This window comes from Paroedura picta, chromosome 17, assembly GCF_049243985.1.
Source record: "Paroedura picta isolate Pp20150507F chromosome 17, Ppicta_v3.0, whole genome shotgun sequence".
Taxonomy (NCBI): domain Eukaryota; kingdom Metazoa; phylum Chordata; class Lepidosauria; order Squamata; family Gekkonidae; genus Paroedura; species Paroedura picta.
In genome coordinates this window covers 23683143-23699494 of record NC_135385.1, presented here as the reverse complement: position 1 = coordinate 23699494, position 16352 = coordinate 23683143, and the positions used below count along the sequence as shown (strand labels likewise).

The following is a 16352-nucleotide window of genomic DNA, read 5'->3' as shown; positions in this document are numbered from 1 at the left end:
CATCTGAGAGCGGAGGGCGGGAGGGAAGCTCGGGCCCCGAAAGAGCGCCCAGGAGGACTCGGCCTGGCGAGTTCAGCCTTGCCAGGGCCCGGCTGAAAATAGCTCTGCCTCTGGGTTTGTTTTTTCTCCTTTCGAAATTAATGCAAGGACATCGCAGCGGTGTTTGGGCTTCCCGCTTTGCCAAGGGACGCTGCGTCTGGCCGTGTTTAAATAGCTCATTCCTCACCCTCCCGGCTCATGAATGGCTCCGTTTGTCAGACCTATAGTTTGGGCCTAAATTTAGGGCCTTGTGTCTTGGGTGCAAAATAGCCTCGTATTTTTTTTCCCCGCCCAGAAATACTGCTTTCGGTCGGAGGTGCCGCCAGTTTTTGGCTCCAGGCGCATAGCTGTGTGTATGTGTGTGTGTCCATGTCCGTGTGTGCCTGTGTTTGTGTGTGTGTGAAATGTGGCCAGGTTTTGTCAGATTTGTGCTTTTTGCTAAACATCTCTGAGTTGTTTGGGCTCCGTGGATGAGCCGAGTCCAGGCTCCTCCGGTTATTTAAAGACAGGGGGTGAAACACGCTTGGTGCATCACTGCGGCCTTTTGGGTTTTGTGTCTTTGTGTCTTTGCTGAGTGCGAACGGTGGACGCTTCCTCTCCTCTTTGTAGCGTGGTGAGCTGGGGAGGACGGGGAAGGAACTGGGACCAGATCCTGTGGCTCTGGGTGACATAGATGCTGCCAACACAGTTCTGCTCAAGGTATAAGCCTTCCGGGGCAGGAAACCTGCAGCCAAATGAAGGGGCTTGACAGATTCCAGGGCCAAGCAGAAATCACAATAGAGTACCTCTCTCTGCCCCTTAACTCCCTGAAGCCTGCTTCTTGTATCTTCCATTTCCTCTGCGATTCAAGTGGTAACTTTGTAACTTCAGTCAACTTTGCAACTTTGTAACTCCAGCTTGGTGTTTTTGTTTGGTCTGTTCCCCCCCCTCCGCCCCCCCTGTCTGCACAACAGTGGAGGAAATTCAGTTTCACTGGATGGGCAGAAGTGTGCACACACCAGAGAGCTTGCACCTCGAACAAAACTTGGTGGCTCTTCCCTCCAACTGTGCAGTGCTGCTTTGGACCAACGTGACCTCTTACCTGTTTTTATGAGTGCCTCTGCGCTGCCGTCGGCCTGCTGCTGGCTTCGGACACTGGCCAATACCCCCTTCCTTTCTAGTGTAGATGGGCATCTCTTTAAAAAAAGGGGGGGTATCTTGCCGATGACATTTGCATATTTAAAATTGGTGGGCCTGTATGTGCTTGAACCGAATGCAGGCACAGTCAGTGGGGGAAAGAAGGAGACTGCCGAATACACCCTCTCCAGCTGTAGATGGCCGGGTGGGGCGGTGGGGCTGAAGGAGTAGCATTGGGCTCCCCCGCCCCCCCCCCCAGCCATTCACAAGACTGCTGTCCTTTTTAGCCTGACCTGGATGACCCCAAGGAGGCCGGAGCTTGGAAGCCAAGCACGGTTGGCCCCGGGTGGGAGACCACCAAGGGTGTCCAGAGCATCCGGGTGGGGGACCACCAAGGAAGTCCCGCGAGGTGGCTGCCCCGGTCGGACGAGCCACCTCTGAGGTGCCTCTGGGCCGCTGACAACCTCTGCTTGTGTTCGCCATGGAAGCGGGGTGTCGCAAATCCCGCACTGTTTCTCTTCCCCGGCTTCCCTCCAGCTGGCCCATCGCGACGGAGCCTGGAAGCTGCCAACCTTCCCCGCCTCCATCACCTGGCCCCAGCCACCTCCCTCTCCCTCTGGGGAGCATCGTCTTGCTCAGGAGATTGGGCCCTGGCCGCTGACCAACCTCTGTGGGAAGGCTGCTAGGTGGCTTCCAGGCACAATTCCTGGGGCTGTTTTGGAGCTGCAATCCTCTAACCCAGGGGTGGCCAAACGGAGGCTCTCCAGATGTCCATGGACTACAATTAGCCCAGCAGGGGCTCATGGTAATTGTAGTCCATGCGCATCTGGAGAGCCACCGTTTGACCACCCCTGCTCTAACCAGTCTGGCACTTGGGGCATTAAGGATTCTCTGCTCCACTCTTGGTGCCTGGCTTTTTCTGGCCTCCTTCTCCCAGTAGCCACCCCTCCATCCCAGGCCACGACGGAAGATTTCCCCGGGGTGGGCTCTTGGGGCAGCTTTGTGGCAGCCTGGCATCTCGATGCCCACGGCCAAGATGCCGGGCGAAAACCTTTTCCGGTCCGTTTCGTCAGAAACCTGGAGGGTTTGTTTGCTGTGCAGCGTTTTGTTTTTTCCCCTTGTTGTCGTGGACTTTGGGGTGTTCTTTGTTTGTGAGATGCCTCTCCTTCCTTTGGCCCAAGGCTTGGCTTCTTTCTTCAGTTGCGTCCTGACCTTTCCGCGTGGTTTTCTTTTCTCCGGGAGCTGCTTTGAGGCCGTTGTTTATTTGGAGAAGGGGGATAAAAATATTTGTCAAACGCAAGGGACAGCTGGGGAAGTTTTGAGGCAACAATGAAAGGAACGGAGGGAAAGGAGCAACCGCGCATTACCTGGGCGTACAGAGAGATCAAGAAGATCCCCGGCCTTTCCAGCCCAAACTTTGAGTCCAGGGGCACCTTTAAGACCCATGGAGTTTAATTCTGGGTGGGAGCTTTCCATCTGATGATGCTTTTATTGCTCTGTTTGGAAAGAGTTCAGACGGCTTCTGACAGTTTCGAAAAGACAGAAATCCCTGCTTTTCCTTTCCTTTCCCTGGCAATCCGTCCATCCGTCCCATAAATCTGCACCTCTGCCGCTTCAAAATCCTCAACCCCAGCGTTCTTTACGTCTCTGCACAAATACGGCGTGTCCTCCAGCCTTGGTCGGGTGTGCATGTGTGCGTGTATAGATGTGTGCATCCTTACATACCTGTATATTTATATCTATACGTGTCTTGTTTCCCCCACTCTTTTGCTCTCCCTTGTTTATCTTTGCAAACCGGTCAGAGGCCTAATTTGGGCTCTGGCGCTGATGAGGGGTTTGGGTGGCAAGGCGGCAATTTTGAGGCGAGGTTTGATTAGCACGTTCGGCAACACTTCCCGGCAAATTGCAATTTTAATCAGAGTCGATGAGATTGCGGACAGCTCGGTCCTCCCCGCCGCCCCGACATAGAGCCCTTCTTTATTTTTGTCCGAGGTGGGGACGTGAAGCGGGGCTGGCGGGTGGGGAGGAAGGGGGCGCAAGAGAAGCCCTGTTGGGCCAGGCCAGTGGCCCATCCAATCCCACACTCTGTGTCCCACAGGGGCCCTAACCCAGGGACCATCAGGAGGTCCACCAGCAGGGCCAGGACTCCAGAAGCCCTCCCACTGCGGCCCCCCAAGCCCCAAGAAAGCAGAGCATCCCTGCCCCAGACAGAGAGAGGGAGAGGACCATTCTCTCTCCTCCTTCCTCTCCGTCCTCCTCTTGAGATATCCTTTAAGCTGACTCCAGTGTCCTGAATCCTTCATCTTTCCCTTTGTCGCTTTCTCCTTGCAGTTGTCGCTTTTTTGGTGGCTTACCACCAAAACAAGCCTCTGATCGGCGAGAAGGGCCTTCTGCCCGCCAAGCTGTTTTTGGAGAACATCAGGCGCCACTTCAGAGGGAAGATCAACATGGAGGCCTTCAGCTACGCCCCGACACTCTTCTGGTTCCTGGACTGGTCCAGCATGGATGGCGCCCTGGACGGCTTTGCGCTGGCCGGCTTGGCCCTGGCGGCATTTGTCGTGGTCACCGGCTGTGCCAACATGGTGCTCATGATGGCCTTGTGGGCGCTTTACCTCTCCCTGATTAACGTCGGACAGACCTGGTGAGTCCCTTGATCTTATCTGCAGGAACTCAACTGTTTGCCCAACCGGCTGACCCAAGCTTATGTTTGCCGTCCCAGCGAGGGCATAAATGTGGCTCCCGCCCGTTCAGCGTCACGACGTCTCTTTGGGAACGCTGGTCTTTGTGGTCTAAAGCGGCATTTGAGACCAGATTGCGTTTGTGTCGGACGCAGGCTGGCCGTTTCCACCTCCCTCCCCCTCAATCGGGAGCGTCTTTGGGCCCTGTTCCTTGGCAGGTGATTTACGTCCAACGGCTCCCTTTGCCCAGGCTTGTGGGGCAAAACCGATCTGCTGCGAGGACGAAGCGGTCAGAGGACAAGGCCTTGACTCAAATTCTTCTGACGGCATAAATTGTGGGGGGGAAGCTGAGTTAACGTCGTCTGTAGGAGCAGGTCAGGTATCCGAGGGGCTCCCTGCAGGAGAGCACTCAGCTGAGGCTGCCTTTTTGTGCAGGTTCCCCATCACAGGCCACTGGTTGGTCCAAACTGTATCATTGTTGTGGCGCCTCGTTGGCCCAGGGGAGGGAGCAGGTTGGCTTATGTCTCGTGGGATTTGTTTTGTTCAGGTTTTGGGGTGGGACCCGGCTGATAGTTCTTGCCCATGGACGAAGCGACTTTGAATCCGGCCCCCTTTGTGGTGGGCCTACCTGACTCCCCTCCCACCAGCGTCACCCACATTGGAAATACTTCTTTAATCTAGGAGTGATTCGGATGTGGCATTTGCTGCCAGGGGGTGTGGTGATGGCCACAGGAGTAAACTGCTTTAAAAGGGGATTGGGTAGACTCCCGGAGGAGAGCTCTCTCAGTGCTTACTGGCCATGGTGTTGTGGGGAACTTCCACATTCAGAGGCAGTCAACCTTGGAATGCCAGGGCCAGGAGGCAGCCTCAGGGGAAGGGCTCAGCCTCGGCCTCTCTGCCCTGCGGCTGGCCCTGCAGAGGAACTGGCTGTCCCCTGGGGGAGACGGGAGGCTGGACTGGAGGGACCCTCCCTGGTCTGGCCCAGCAGAACTCTTCTTATTTTCTTGTTCTGGTGGGATTTAACAGAATTAAGCCTGGCCTCCAACTTTTCCCTGCTGCTTCAAACCACCACGGCTGCCCCCCTGAATCTACCTAGGTCCTTCTTCCGAGAATCCATAAATGATGGATGAAATTATCAGACCGCCCACCCCACAAGAGCTCTCTTGGTGCCCTGGTGCCGGGATTTCCCAAGACCCGGTTGGATCCTTTAGTACCGTGCCGTTTCTCCAGCAGGCTCTTTCCTCACCACCCCCTTGTAAGGTCGGCCAGGCCAAGGCAGAGTCAGGGTGCTCCCGGAGTCACGGGGTTGAATGGAGATTTGACTGTGCATCTTAGCCAGAGGGGTCTACCCGCTATGCCCTGCTGTCTCCGGAGCCGCCAGGCAGAGAGAGAGCTGGCCTTCCGTGGAGCAGGCCCGTTCCTCCTTGGCATCTCCCGGGCGCACCTGGGCTTCCCAAACGCTTTGTTTTCCTGCATCTGGCGCTGGCCTTTGTCGGAGATGGGATCTTGAGTTACAGGAGCGGACGGGATGAGATTACCGGCGGGAACCCAGTTCAAAGGTAGATAAGTGACTTTTCTGGGGGGGAAGAGCTGTGTCGTTTTCCTTTTCTGTGCGTCTGCCAGCAGCGGGCCAATTTATTCTTTTTAAGTCCCTTCCTATTTTAATTTTTGAAGCCTTTATCTATTTGCTTTGGGCCGTGGGCCGCAGATACCAGACGCCGCCGCCGTTGTTTCTCCTGCGAGCTCTTTTCAACTCTCGTCCAGCTGGAAAGGAAGCGTCGGCCAGAGGGACAGTCCCCGTGTGCGATTCCTTCCTTGTCTGCCTTTGCCGTCCCAAAAAGGGAACACTTTAAAGTATTTTTGGGCCACGTGTGCATTCATGCGCCACAAAGGGTCCTTCTCCCGGCCGTTTGGGGCCGCTGAGTCGAACGGGGTAGCTTGTTACGCTTGCTAGCTCCCTGGTGGTTTCTGGAGCGGCAGAGTCAGGCTGCGGCCTCATGGGAACCTCTGAGTGGGCAATTCTCCCATTGCTCCATGCTGGGGACGTTGAAAGGCCCCGTTCCCCCGGAGACACGACAGCGTCATTATCGGCCTTCACCAGCTGCGTCCGGAAAGGAGGCAGGGCTAGACCGTGACTCATGCAGAGATCTGCCGGGCAGCCTCTTCTAGTTTCCACCCAGCAGGCTGTGCATAATCTGGGGATTGCAGCCTGGGAGTCCTTGTTGGTGTCTGGAAAAAATGGAGGGGTCTTTGCAAACGGTTCACCCCCCCCCTCCGGGACCGGTCTGTGATTGGATTAGGCTTGCTTTAACGAAGCCGGGAATTAGGACAATTAGCTCACAGGGCCTGTGGCGAGGAGAGGGAGTGTTCTGGGGGCCCTCAATTATTTCCTGGATGCTAATTATAACGTGGTTGGGACGGGCAGCGAGCCTCTCTTCCCTGTGCATATAGATTTTTACAAAATGCCCAGGAGAATTGTTTGCTAGAGTTCAAAATGAGAGAGAGTCCCGGATCCCCCTGGAGAAGGACTGGGCTGGTTTCTCTAAAGGGTTTGGTGGGACCTCATCCGTTCACAGGGACGTGCTTTTCTTCATGTGCCTGAGAGGAAATCTACCTGGCGCACTTCGGATTACACCAGCCACGGATGTGGGCGTCTGGAGTCATTTGTAGGCCCTTGAAGGAAGGCGAGGTCCTTTCTCCATACGACCATCAAGGAAATGGGGTTAAGTTAGCAAGAAAGACCCAAGAAGAGACATTGCCGTATCGTTTGGCTTTCCTCCAACGGCCCCTCCTGCCTGTCCAGAGTTTTAATTACTGCTTTGCTGTGTTGTGTACATTTCATGTCTCTTGCTGCCCTGGCGGCCCTTGGAAGGCCAGAAATATGGGATATAAGTTTTGCAACTAAATAAGCGATATCCATCACCCTTTTCTGGAGGGCAAACGCGGGAAGTTTGGTTTGCATTCTGCCATTGCTGTGCTTCACGACAGCCAAGTCCTCGCTCTAGACGGTGGACTCCCCCTTTTCCCTTCTAGATCGGCTCCTTTCTTTGGCCGCAAAAATCAGGAATGGCTTTGTTTATCACGGGCCGTGCTGTTGCATTCTTGGTCCCTCCTCCTTGCGGAAAAAGAATTATTCCTAGAAACTTGAACCCAAAGTTAAGGGACCTCAGGGGGGGGTCATCCTTCCTGCAGGAGAAGATTTGGCACCTCTCCTTGATATGGCGGAGTGGGGAGGTGAGGAGGGAGACGGCGGGGTGTCTGGTTTCAAAGAGCCCTGGGCACGGCTGATAGAAATATTAATGAAACCAAGATTAATACCATGTGACGGATTCGTTGCCTCGCCGTGTGAGCAGGGGCGGACGGATCTAATGGGAAACATGCTCCTCGCTTTCCAAAATTATGTACCTTCGCAACGGCTCGTGTCAGAATGCAACCGGCGTTCTCGTCCCATCGTAGGCAGCTTTTGCAGGCCCCTGGGCCCTGATCCGGCAAGCATGAAATAAATGTCCTCGGTTGTAGATTAAAGGAGAGGCTGAGCTAAAGGGGTCTGCTTTCTTCCAGCCTGGCTGATAATTGTGTCTGCGCTCGATTCAGTTATGGCCTCCGGAAGAGGCAGCGTGGTGTAATGGTTAGACTTGGGTCTGCTAGCTCCAGGTTCACATTTTTGCCATGTGAACTTGTGCTGTCACACTGCCACGAAATTTTGCGCACGAGCGTAGTGTAGTTGTTAAAGAGCAGTGGGCTCTGGTGTGGAGAATGGGGTTTCCACAGTCTGAATAGTTCAGCCATGGAAGGGGCTGCCTAAAAAGGTGGGGAGCTCCCCCTCCCTGTTGGTCTTCAAGCAGCGGCTGGACGCATCCCTACCATGGATGCTGGAGGCTGATCCTGCACTGAGCAGGGGGTGGGCCTAGATGGCCTGTGTGGCCCCTTCCCACTCTAGGATTCCCCACCCCTCTTCCCCATGCAGCCTGCTGGGTGACCTTGGGCCATTCCCAGCTTGTCAGATCCTTTAGGGGTCTTCTTATGTCCTGAGTTTGAGGGAGGAATTGCCGGTCAAAAATGTTGTCGCCCCTGCAAGGACCAGGAGTTCTCGGCTGTCTTTTTGTTTCCTCTCCAACACAAGCAAACATGAGGACAACATGGGGGGACTTCACTCGTGTAGATAGTGCTCACGGTTCCCCAGAGAAATCCACTGACCTGTGAATGACCCTGGATAACCCGGTGGGGATTTGGCTGGACTTTCTAAGTTGTGTCTGGAGAGGAGGTACTACCTCCGGGTCTCATAGCTCATGAGATTGAAAAAGGGAGGAACGTTTTATGTTTTAACCGAGTGTCCTACCTGATTTTGTATGGGCTCTTTTGGTAAATAAAGGGTGGTTCTTAAAAGATAGGGGACCACAGAAAAGCGGATTCAGAAACCAGACAAGTGCTTTCATTTACTAGCTTGTAAATGTATTTCCTTCCCCTCCCCACCACCCCCATGACCACTGTGGAACGCCAACAGCTTAGGAGCAACTCAAACCAGCTGCTGTAGATGTTACTTAACCCTGTGAAGCGCTTTCGATTTAATAACATGTCATAAATTGATGGTGGACTTGGACGAGGTGCCACTTCGCTTCTGATTAAAGGGAAAGCACTTCCAGGCGCTCCTTGCAGACCCTCGAAAGCAGTTGTTCGTGGCTGCTCGTTTATTTTATGGGGAAACAGCCGAGGCTTCGAGTTGGCCAGTGTTTGTGACTGGAGGGAGTTAGCAGGATTGCGGAAGTTTGTGCTTCCAGAGAAACAAGGTCAAAGTGGAATGATGTTGTCAGTGGGGGGTGGGTGGGATGAAAACAAAGACCCCCTCCCCAAAGGAGGAGAGATGTATTTCAGATGATGACGACCAAACTGTCAGAGGTCTGGCCATTTTCCTCAGTGGGGTTTTAGTGACGTAAGCAGAGATCCAGCGATTGGATCATAACCAAGTGAAACTTGGGATCTCATTGCTCTCTTGTAGTTCTGTTAAGGTCGCCTTAGTGGGACAGGAAAAAAGAGCTAAAATGACTTTGTCGCCCTGCTCTCATAGCTGCCTGAAGATAATACCTTTTAGCTCATGTTTTTAATATTGTTTCCCCCTGTTTCTTTTGCAGGTATTCCTTTGGTAAGTGAGCATAACTCAGAAAACCTCCCGTAGGTGTTTTTCAGGGACTTTGAGGGTATGTAATATTTTTAAACATTTCTCTCTCTTCCTGATTCTCCAGTCATTTGGGCGAATGCCGTTCTAGATCGCTCTGGGGTGGGAAGCAGAGGGCCAGAATGCATCAAGGGGTGGGGGTAGAAGCTTTTATGGAAGAGATCCTGACTCTGCTGGCTTTCTGCAGGTTCTGGGACTCCCCCCCCCTGCCCCCCACCAAACCCAACAACTTGAGAAAGTGGGTGTCTTGGCTTTTATACCTAGAGATCCCTACTGCATGGAGAAGGTGGTGATATGAGCCAGGAGGAAACATCAAGGGAAGGCCTCAGCCTCTCTGGCCAGTTGTTGGCCCTCCAGAGGAACTAGCTGGTCACTGTGTGAGGGAGGAGGCTGGACTAGAGGGACCACTGGACTGATCCAGCAGGGCTCTTCTGAGGTTCTTTTGGAAGTCCTGGTCTCTATGTTCTGCTGTTGGGTGCAGAGGAATTGGTTGGCCACCGTGTGAGACCAGACGCTGCACTAGATGGACCAGTAGTCTGATCTAGCAGGGCTCTTTTTAGGTTTTTAAGTCTGTTCATCCCTATTTCTATGACTATGATGTCGAATTTCTGGTTTGCAAATACCCTGGGGAAGAGGAGTGCGAGAGAATAAAACCAACACCGGGGGCTGCAACAGCATAATTATTCTCATGCGCCCAGCCAGTCGTCTCTCCAGTGCTCAATCAGAACCCTGCTTGCTGGGCAGTAGGACCGACATCACTGGGGAGCCCAGTTCAAACCTTCCCAGGTTACTTTCTGGAGCACTTGCAGTGAGGCTCTCTCCTTAGGAAAAGCCAGCCAGGCCCTGATTTGGTGCCTGTCACTCGCATATCGAATCTTCATGCTCTTGTGCCCGATCTGGGTCAGGCCTTGGCCCCAGGGGAGGGCTGTTTCCCCCACCACCTCCAGCGTTCCAGGAAGAGAATCGCTCACCTTCTACTCCCCTTGAGATGCCAGGAGGATGCAAGCTCTGCCTCTGCTTTCACGCTCTCCCCGGAGCGTGTCCCTCAAAAAGATGGGGCTGTACCGCCTGCCTCCCGACCCGGAGGAAGCCGGAGCACCCGGTTAATCAAAGCCTTTGTACCCAGCGGGATTCCCTTTCTCTTCCTTCTGTGTTTGGACGAGACGGCTCCTTCTGCCGAATGCCCCCCCCCCCGTTTTTGGTGGTCTGGGACTCAGGAAACCCACAATATTTGTCTTGCATTATGGCCCTGGAACAGTGGCATCTTGTCATCCTCTATCCGTTGTTGTCCAAAGGCATTTGAATATCGCTGAGTTCGGAAACTTCCCATCTTTAGGGTTTGGCCAGCACGGACTTCAAAGAGCCGTCTTCAGAAATTCCTGCAGGGATCTTTTTGGGTACTCCCCGAGAGCTTCCTGTTCCATGGCCGGAAGTATAAACACAGCGTTTTCTTTAAAACCCGGGGGGGGGGGGGATAACAATAAAATAAAAAACATCTTTGAATCAGCTGCTCTTTCAAACAAAACCTGTCTCTATGCGTAGTATCTTAAAAGATTCAGAATAAAACGCGGGGCAGATCCGTGGGTAGGACGTACGTGTCCATCAGTGTACAAGTCCTGTATGCAAATAGCTATCTCATTTTGATTGCTGCTCGATTGTATTCTTTTTGCCTTCTTTTCCCTTTTTCTCCTTGTTATTTCTTCGCAGGGGGGAGGAGGGGAGGGGTTGAAAAAAGTAGTCCAAAACCTTGAGTCCAGGTGCATTCGAGAAATCCCTAGTAGCCCAATTTCCGAATTTTGTGGGCACTTGAGCAGGCAACCCCCAACCCTGCAGTGTATTTTTCAAAGATGCTTGCTGCTCAGCGTTGGAGGAAGATCTTGGCTGGGGGAGGAAAGTTGTGGGAGCACGGGGGATTAATTTCTGCCTTATTCTCCTGCGGGAACATTTCTTAGGACTGAGGCCTGACTCTGTCCCTGTGGAATTCGTATCTTCTTTGTCGGAAGTTTCCAAAGGATCGCCGGATTAACTTTGAGGGTTGCAGTGAAGGGTGCTGATAATTGTGCTCAAAAGATTTCTCTCAGTTGCATGTCAGATGCCGCTTAAAAAGAGCAGGCGGCGTGTTTTATGGACACCCTGGCGAGCTGCTGCCGGTAGAGTAGGCAATACTCGTACGTTACCTCCTGCCCTGAGATTTTGTGCTGGTCTGCGGTTCCTGCAGTGGCCATTTTGCCAGGAAGATTCCTGCAAGCTCGAGAGGGGTGGGGACCCCCAATGTAAGGTAGCGTTACAGATATTGAGCCCGGGAGTCAACAAACTCAAACCCACAATCAGCCGCTATCTTCTCTGCACCTAGCCTCCCTCACAGGGTTGTTGTGGCAGTGGGATGGAGGCGGGGACGGCCCTGGGTGCTGCCCTGAGGCGCTCCTGCGAAGAGTGTGATTGGTTGTTAGTTTAGCAAGCCTTTCTGTGTGTCGCTCGGGATCTACCTTGTAAGGTCGTGGGGGCGGGGAGGGACTTCTCCACCTGGCTTTCCTGAAAACCTGACTCTATAAAAGCCCCGAGCGCTCCAGGGACAAGGCATAAATTGGACATGTGGGGGACTTGGGGGTCTCTGCCCCAGAAGTGCCGTTGAGTACCGGTTTTGTATTCGTTGGTGTGTGTGTGTGTGCTTTAATTTTATTTGTGGAAGCGGGAGAAATGAGTGGTGGATTATTCCCCGTGTTTGGTTAGAATTGGGGAGCCTGCCCCCCCCCCAGCAGCCTTATTAAATCTATTTTTCAAACTGTCACTTAGCTGGCCAATTCGGATGTTTATGTGGCCCTGGACAGGCCGGCGCTTGGCCTGCGTTCGCGAGAACACTTCTCCGCAGCCGTTGTGAATTAAGGGCTCCCGGCGACCTTTCGCCCTCCCCGCTCTTAAATTCATGCTTTAAAAACAGCTTAATGAGGGGTTTACTGGTCCAATTGAAACTTTTTATTAAAACCTATTAGTGTGCCGGGGTAGCCTGCATGAGGGATACAATTAGCCCACAGCGACCCCCCATCTCATGCGCAGCTGCCCTCCAGCCATGCCTGGCTTGCGTTAAACTGTTTCCAGACTCGCCTTCGCCCTAAACATCGCCGTTTGCGTGGGATTCATATCCTCCGGCTTAATTTCTCCGCTTGGTCTCGGTTTTCCTTTCCCCACCCCCCACCTTCAGGGCCTGAAAATATTTGGCTCTTAATCTAATTAGACCGGGCAACAAGGAGACGCTTCCCAGGACCGGGGTCGGACGCCGCAAACCGAAATGGGATGCGTCCCTCGCTCGCCTCCGTGTGCCCGGGGTCTAGCTCAGAGGTCCCCAGCGTTTGGAATTCAGTGGGGGCCCAGCAACAAAATGGCAGCCACAAAATAGCTGCCGCAGGAGGCGGAGTCAGCCCCAATGGCGATTGCTGCAGGCGAACTTCAGCCGCGACCAAAGCAACGTTTAGGAAAAGCGGCACAGCCGATCGGATTTCAGTAATCAGTCCGAAGCAAAAGAAGAAGAAATTATTAGTTAGTTGAGTGGTTGAATAGCGTGCATCATGCCCCCTGGACTAATCTTCTAAAGCCAATATTAGTTCAAACTGTGCTTGCTCTTAATGCAAAAGAAGTTTTAAAATATACTTATATTGTTGGGAACTTTATATTTACTGTGACCCACCCTGGGTCACTTGAGACAGGGCTGGATAGAAATGTAAGTATGAAAGAGAGATCTGTTTTTTTGCACCCTGCTTTTTACTCCGCAAAGAGTTTCAGAACGGCGCACAATGGCCTTCCCTTCTTCTATCCACAACAGATGCCCTGTGAGCTAGGTGAGGCTGAGAGAGCTCTGAGAGAACTGGGACTGGCCCTGGGCTTCCGTTGTGGAGAGAAATGAACTGCAGATACACAGTTCCCTCCGCGGTTGCACGGAACCCTCTAAGCTGCAGCCGTGTGACATCACAGACACATGACAGGAAGAGGAGGAACCAGAACTTGCGACCCCATTGGTGGGAAGGCCAGGATGTCAGGCTGAAGTTTACCAGGGGGGTGGGGGGAGACGGTCGCAGATTTGGTTGGGTTGGGAGAAACTGCAGGAGGAATTTCAACTTCTGCACCCGTCCAAGAGTTGTCATAAATAAAATAGAATTAAAATCATTATCTTTGCATTTTGGAAAGGCACTGTGGATTTTCCTGTGCCAGAGGAGGGGAGGGGTGTCTCAGGTTTCCCTCATGAGTTTAGCGCTTCAGGACGCCTCCCAGGGAAAGAACAAGAAGAGATATTAACGTTCTCAGGTTCCAAAGGGTCCTCCCAAACCCTGCGCTGTCCCTTGCCTTGAGAAGTGCATGCAGCTCTGTGTTTCGAAAACGGTAACGGCGAGATTAATTTTAAATGGTGACGCTCCATGCGGAATCCCTTGCAGAGAGAAATCGGATTTGAAATGGCGTCACCCCCCTGGGGTCCCTGTCGCCAAAGGTGTCTTGGAATTGAAATTGAACCGCACACACCGCTGGACAGCCGTGTGTGGGGGGGGGGCTGGGCACAGGATTCGGGGAGTTCCCCCCCCCCCGCCGCCTCCACCTGCCTGGCCTCGGAAGCCGCGCACGAGATTATGCAGGGCTGATATCCGCTTGGAAGTCAATCATTTACGAAACAAGGAGGCCGATCTGCCTCAAAGGCCCCGACAGCCACTTATCGTCAAGGATAAAATCGCAAGCGTGAAACGTTTGTGTTTCAAAGGCGGGGGGAGGCGGGGGGGGCACGGAAATCTTGCCATAAGAACCTCGGGAAGGGGAAAGCATTCCCAGAACCCCAATGACCCGGCACACCCCCCCCCCGTCAGCCTGCCAGCCTAAAACGTTGGAGCGTTGAGGGAACAATCCGTCGCTCGGGGCCGGTCAGTCGGAGCGGGGTAGCTCCGAGGGGAGAGGGACTCAGGCAAAAGATACCCGGGGAAGTCTGGAGTCGCGATTGCTATTCTCTGGCACCCCTGTGCCGCCTCCTTCCTTCGCACCGGCTTTTTGCAGAGACGTACTTTGCCCCTTGAAATGGGGGAATAATTGCCGCAATCAGGCCTACCACTTTGCGGTAATTGTTTTAATGGTAGGCTTCACTCCCGATATCTGTTTTCCCCCCTTTCCTTTTTTCGGTTTTAAACAAGGACTTGGCACTCGCGCAGCAAGGCAAAAAAAAATCCCCCCCCCCCAAAAAAAAAGGCTTGACAGTTTATCTCCCGCAAGACAGGCTGCCTATTCAGAACGGGGGATTTTGGTTCCCAGGCTCCGCCGTGACTGTCCGGCAAGCCTCCGTGGCTGCCCATTTCCCCGCGGTTTCTGGCCTGTGGTTTCGGGGTGGCAGGCGATAGTAGGGGGTCGGGTGAGCTAGATAAAAGTGGGTGGGATGCTGACTGCAGGGTGGGCTGCTGGAATCCATGCCAGGGATTCTGGGTCCCTCCGGACACGGCCAGCTTGCCTCCACCCACCGACCACCTGAGCATCAGTAGGCATCCTCAGTAGTTACCAGGAGGTAAACCATGTTTCAGCCCCAGGATGGGAGATCTCTCTCTCAGGCGAGTTCCCGTCTCTCCCGGGCTCTGTCTCCCTCATATTAACGCGATCCCTACCGTGCAGGGCTGTTGTAGTTGTTACGATGGTGCACATTGTGTAGATTGTGTCGAACCTTTTAAAAGGGCTACGTGGTGCTGGATTTCGGGGACTCCTTTAGTTCTCCTTTTGAGTGCCCTGGAAGTCGACTGGACTGGTTTAGCCCAGCGGCTTTGAAGATGCAGGATCATGTCGTCTTTCTAACCCGTTTCTAAGGTCAGAACTGGCAATTTATGGTTCAGCTCACTCTCCCATATGTTAAATATTTGGAATAATATTGAGGCCGGGTTGCTAGGTCCAATTTCCGCCGAAGGGAAGCCCGTCCGCATTTGTTTAAAGGCAGCAGACCCGTTCAAGGTCATAATTGGGGTAGTTTTCCTCTGGACGGGCCCTGACGACACCTGTATGGCTTTAAGCAATGGGATCCAGCTGTGTGGGGGAAGCTGCGTTACTGTGGCGACGGAGCACTAACAGACACCGTGACAAAAGCTGCATGAACCCGGGGGTCACTGCAGTGGGTGTGTGGGTCGGGGCTTATGCTGTCCAAGGAGATTTTGGGGAGGGGGGGGTGACTCATATGAGCTTCGAACTCCCTCTCCAACTCGTTCAGTTTTTCTTCCTACTCCTCCTTAAAAATATCAAGATTTTCTTCCCCAAAGAAGCAGGACCCTTGTTTGTTCACAAGTTGGCCCCATTTATTTTCACTTATTTATTGTATTTATATTTCTTGGCTGCCCAGTAAATCCCCAGGGAGAGGGCTGCATAGCAGCGCCTAACTGTCCCGGCTAGGATCTGGAAACCCAGGTTCGAACCCCCACTCTGCTGTGGAAGCTCGCCGGGTGACCCTGGGTCGGGGTCAGACTCTCAGCCGAGCCTACCTCGCAGGGCTGATGTGAGGAGAGAATGAAGTAAGCCACTTGGGGTCTCCGCTAGGGAGAGCGGTGGGGTGGGATGGGGAAGTCAAAAATGCCATTTTGCCAGCAGACTGTGCTCAGTTGTCATGGTGGATTGTCATTTGACCAAACCCCTTGCAAAGGAGGAAATGGGCAATTAGGGGGAAGACATGGAAAGGAGATCGGCTGCCTCTCTTCATGCCTGTAACCAAGCTTTGTTGTAACATCTGAATGCAGCTTAGACATTTCCCTGCGCCGGCTCTCTTCCTCCCCGTAAGCACAGCCAGCACCCGGATCCTGGCCGAAAGCGCATTACTTCTGCAGTAACAAAACGGGCTTAGAAAGCTGGTTGGGTTTTTTTTTTTTGTGTGGGCTTTTTGGGGCTTTGTTTTACGCATCATCCCCCTCCCAGCCTTTCCTCGATCTTCCGGCCTTCTGTTCTCCTTATCCTGCGAGGTTAAAGCCGTGGGCGTTGAGGTCCCATTAGTCATTTTTGATCACGGCCGAAACTTTCGCTGGGGAGAAAACAACAACAACCAAAGGAATGCACACCGGCAAGAACAGATGAAAGGTTCACGCTGATGAAAATCCAGCCTCACTTTTGGGCGGGTCACTGACATCTTCTCAGGATTCGCAATCCTGGAACAGAAACCCCGAAAGCCTACCTGTGTGGTTCTTGGTGCCAAATCCTCCTCTTTTTCATGTATATTGTTTTTCAGACCGGGTGGGACCTTCTGAATGTTACGGCACAAATTCCAACATCTCTGGGGGAGTCCTTGCTCTTTGTCTCCTCCCTCAACCCCCAGTCGGCTCCCCTACAAAACTTCCCTGCAACAACTTCCCGCCTGT

The 16352-nt window shown here is 53.3% G+C and overlaps 1 protein-coding gene across 1 annotated transcript in view; it reads left to right on the top strand.

Annotated features, from left to right (window-relative positions):
- The window catches only part of CIAO3 (cytosolic iron-sulfur assembly component 3), a 123202-nt gene that overhangs the window by 778 nt on the left and 106072 nt on the right, over window positions 1–16352 (top strand). Inside the window, exons 2-3 of the mRNA XM_077316964.1 lie at window positions 3487–3796; window positions 8963–8973. Coding sequence (XP_077173079.1) covers window positions 3487–3796; window positions 8963–8973 — 321 coding nt within the window. The remainder of the gene's footprint in view (window positions 1–3486; window positions 3797–8962; window positions 8974–16352) is intronic.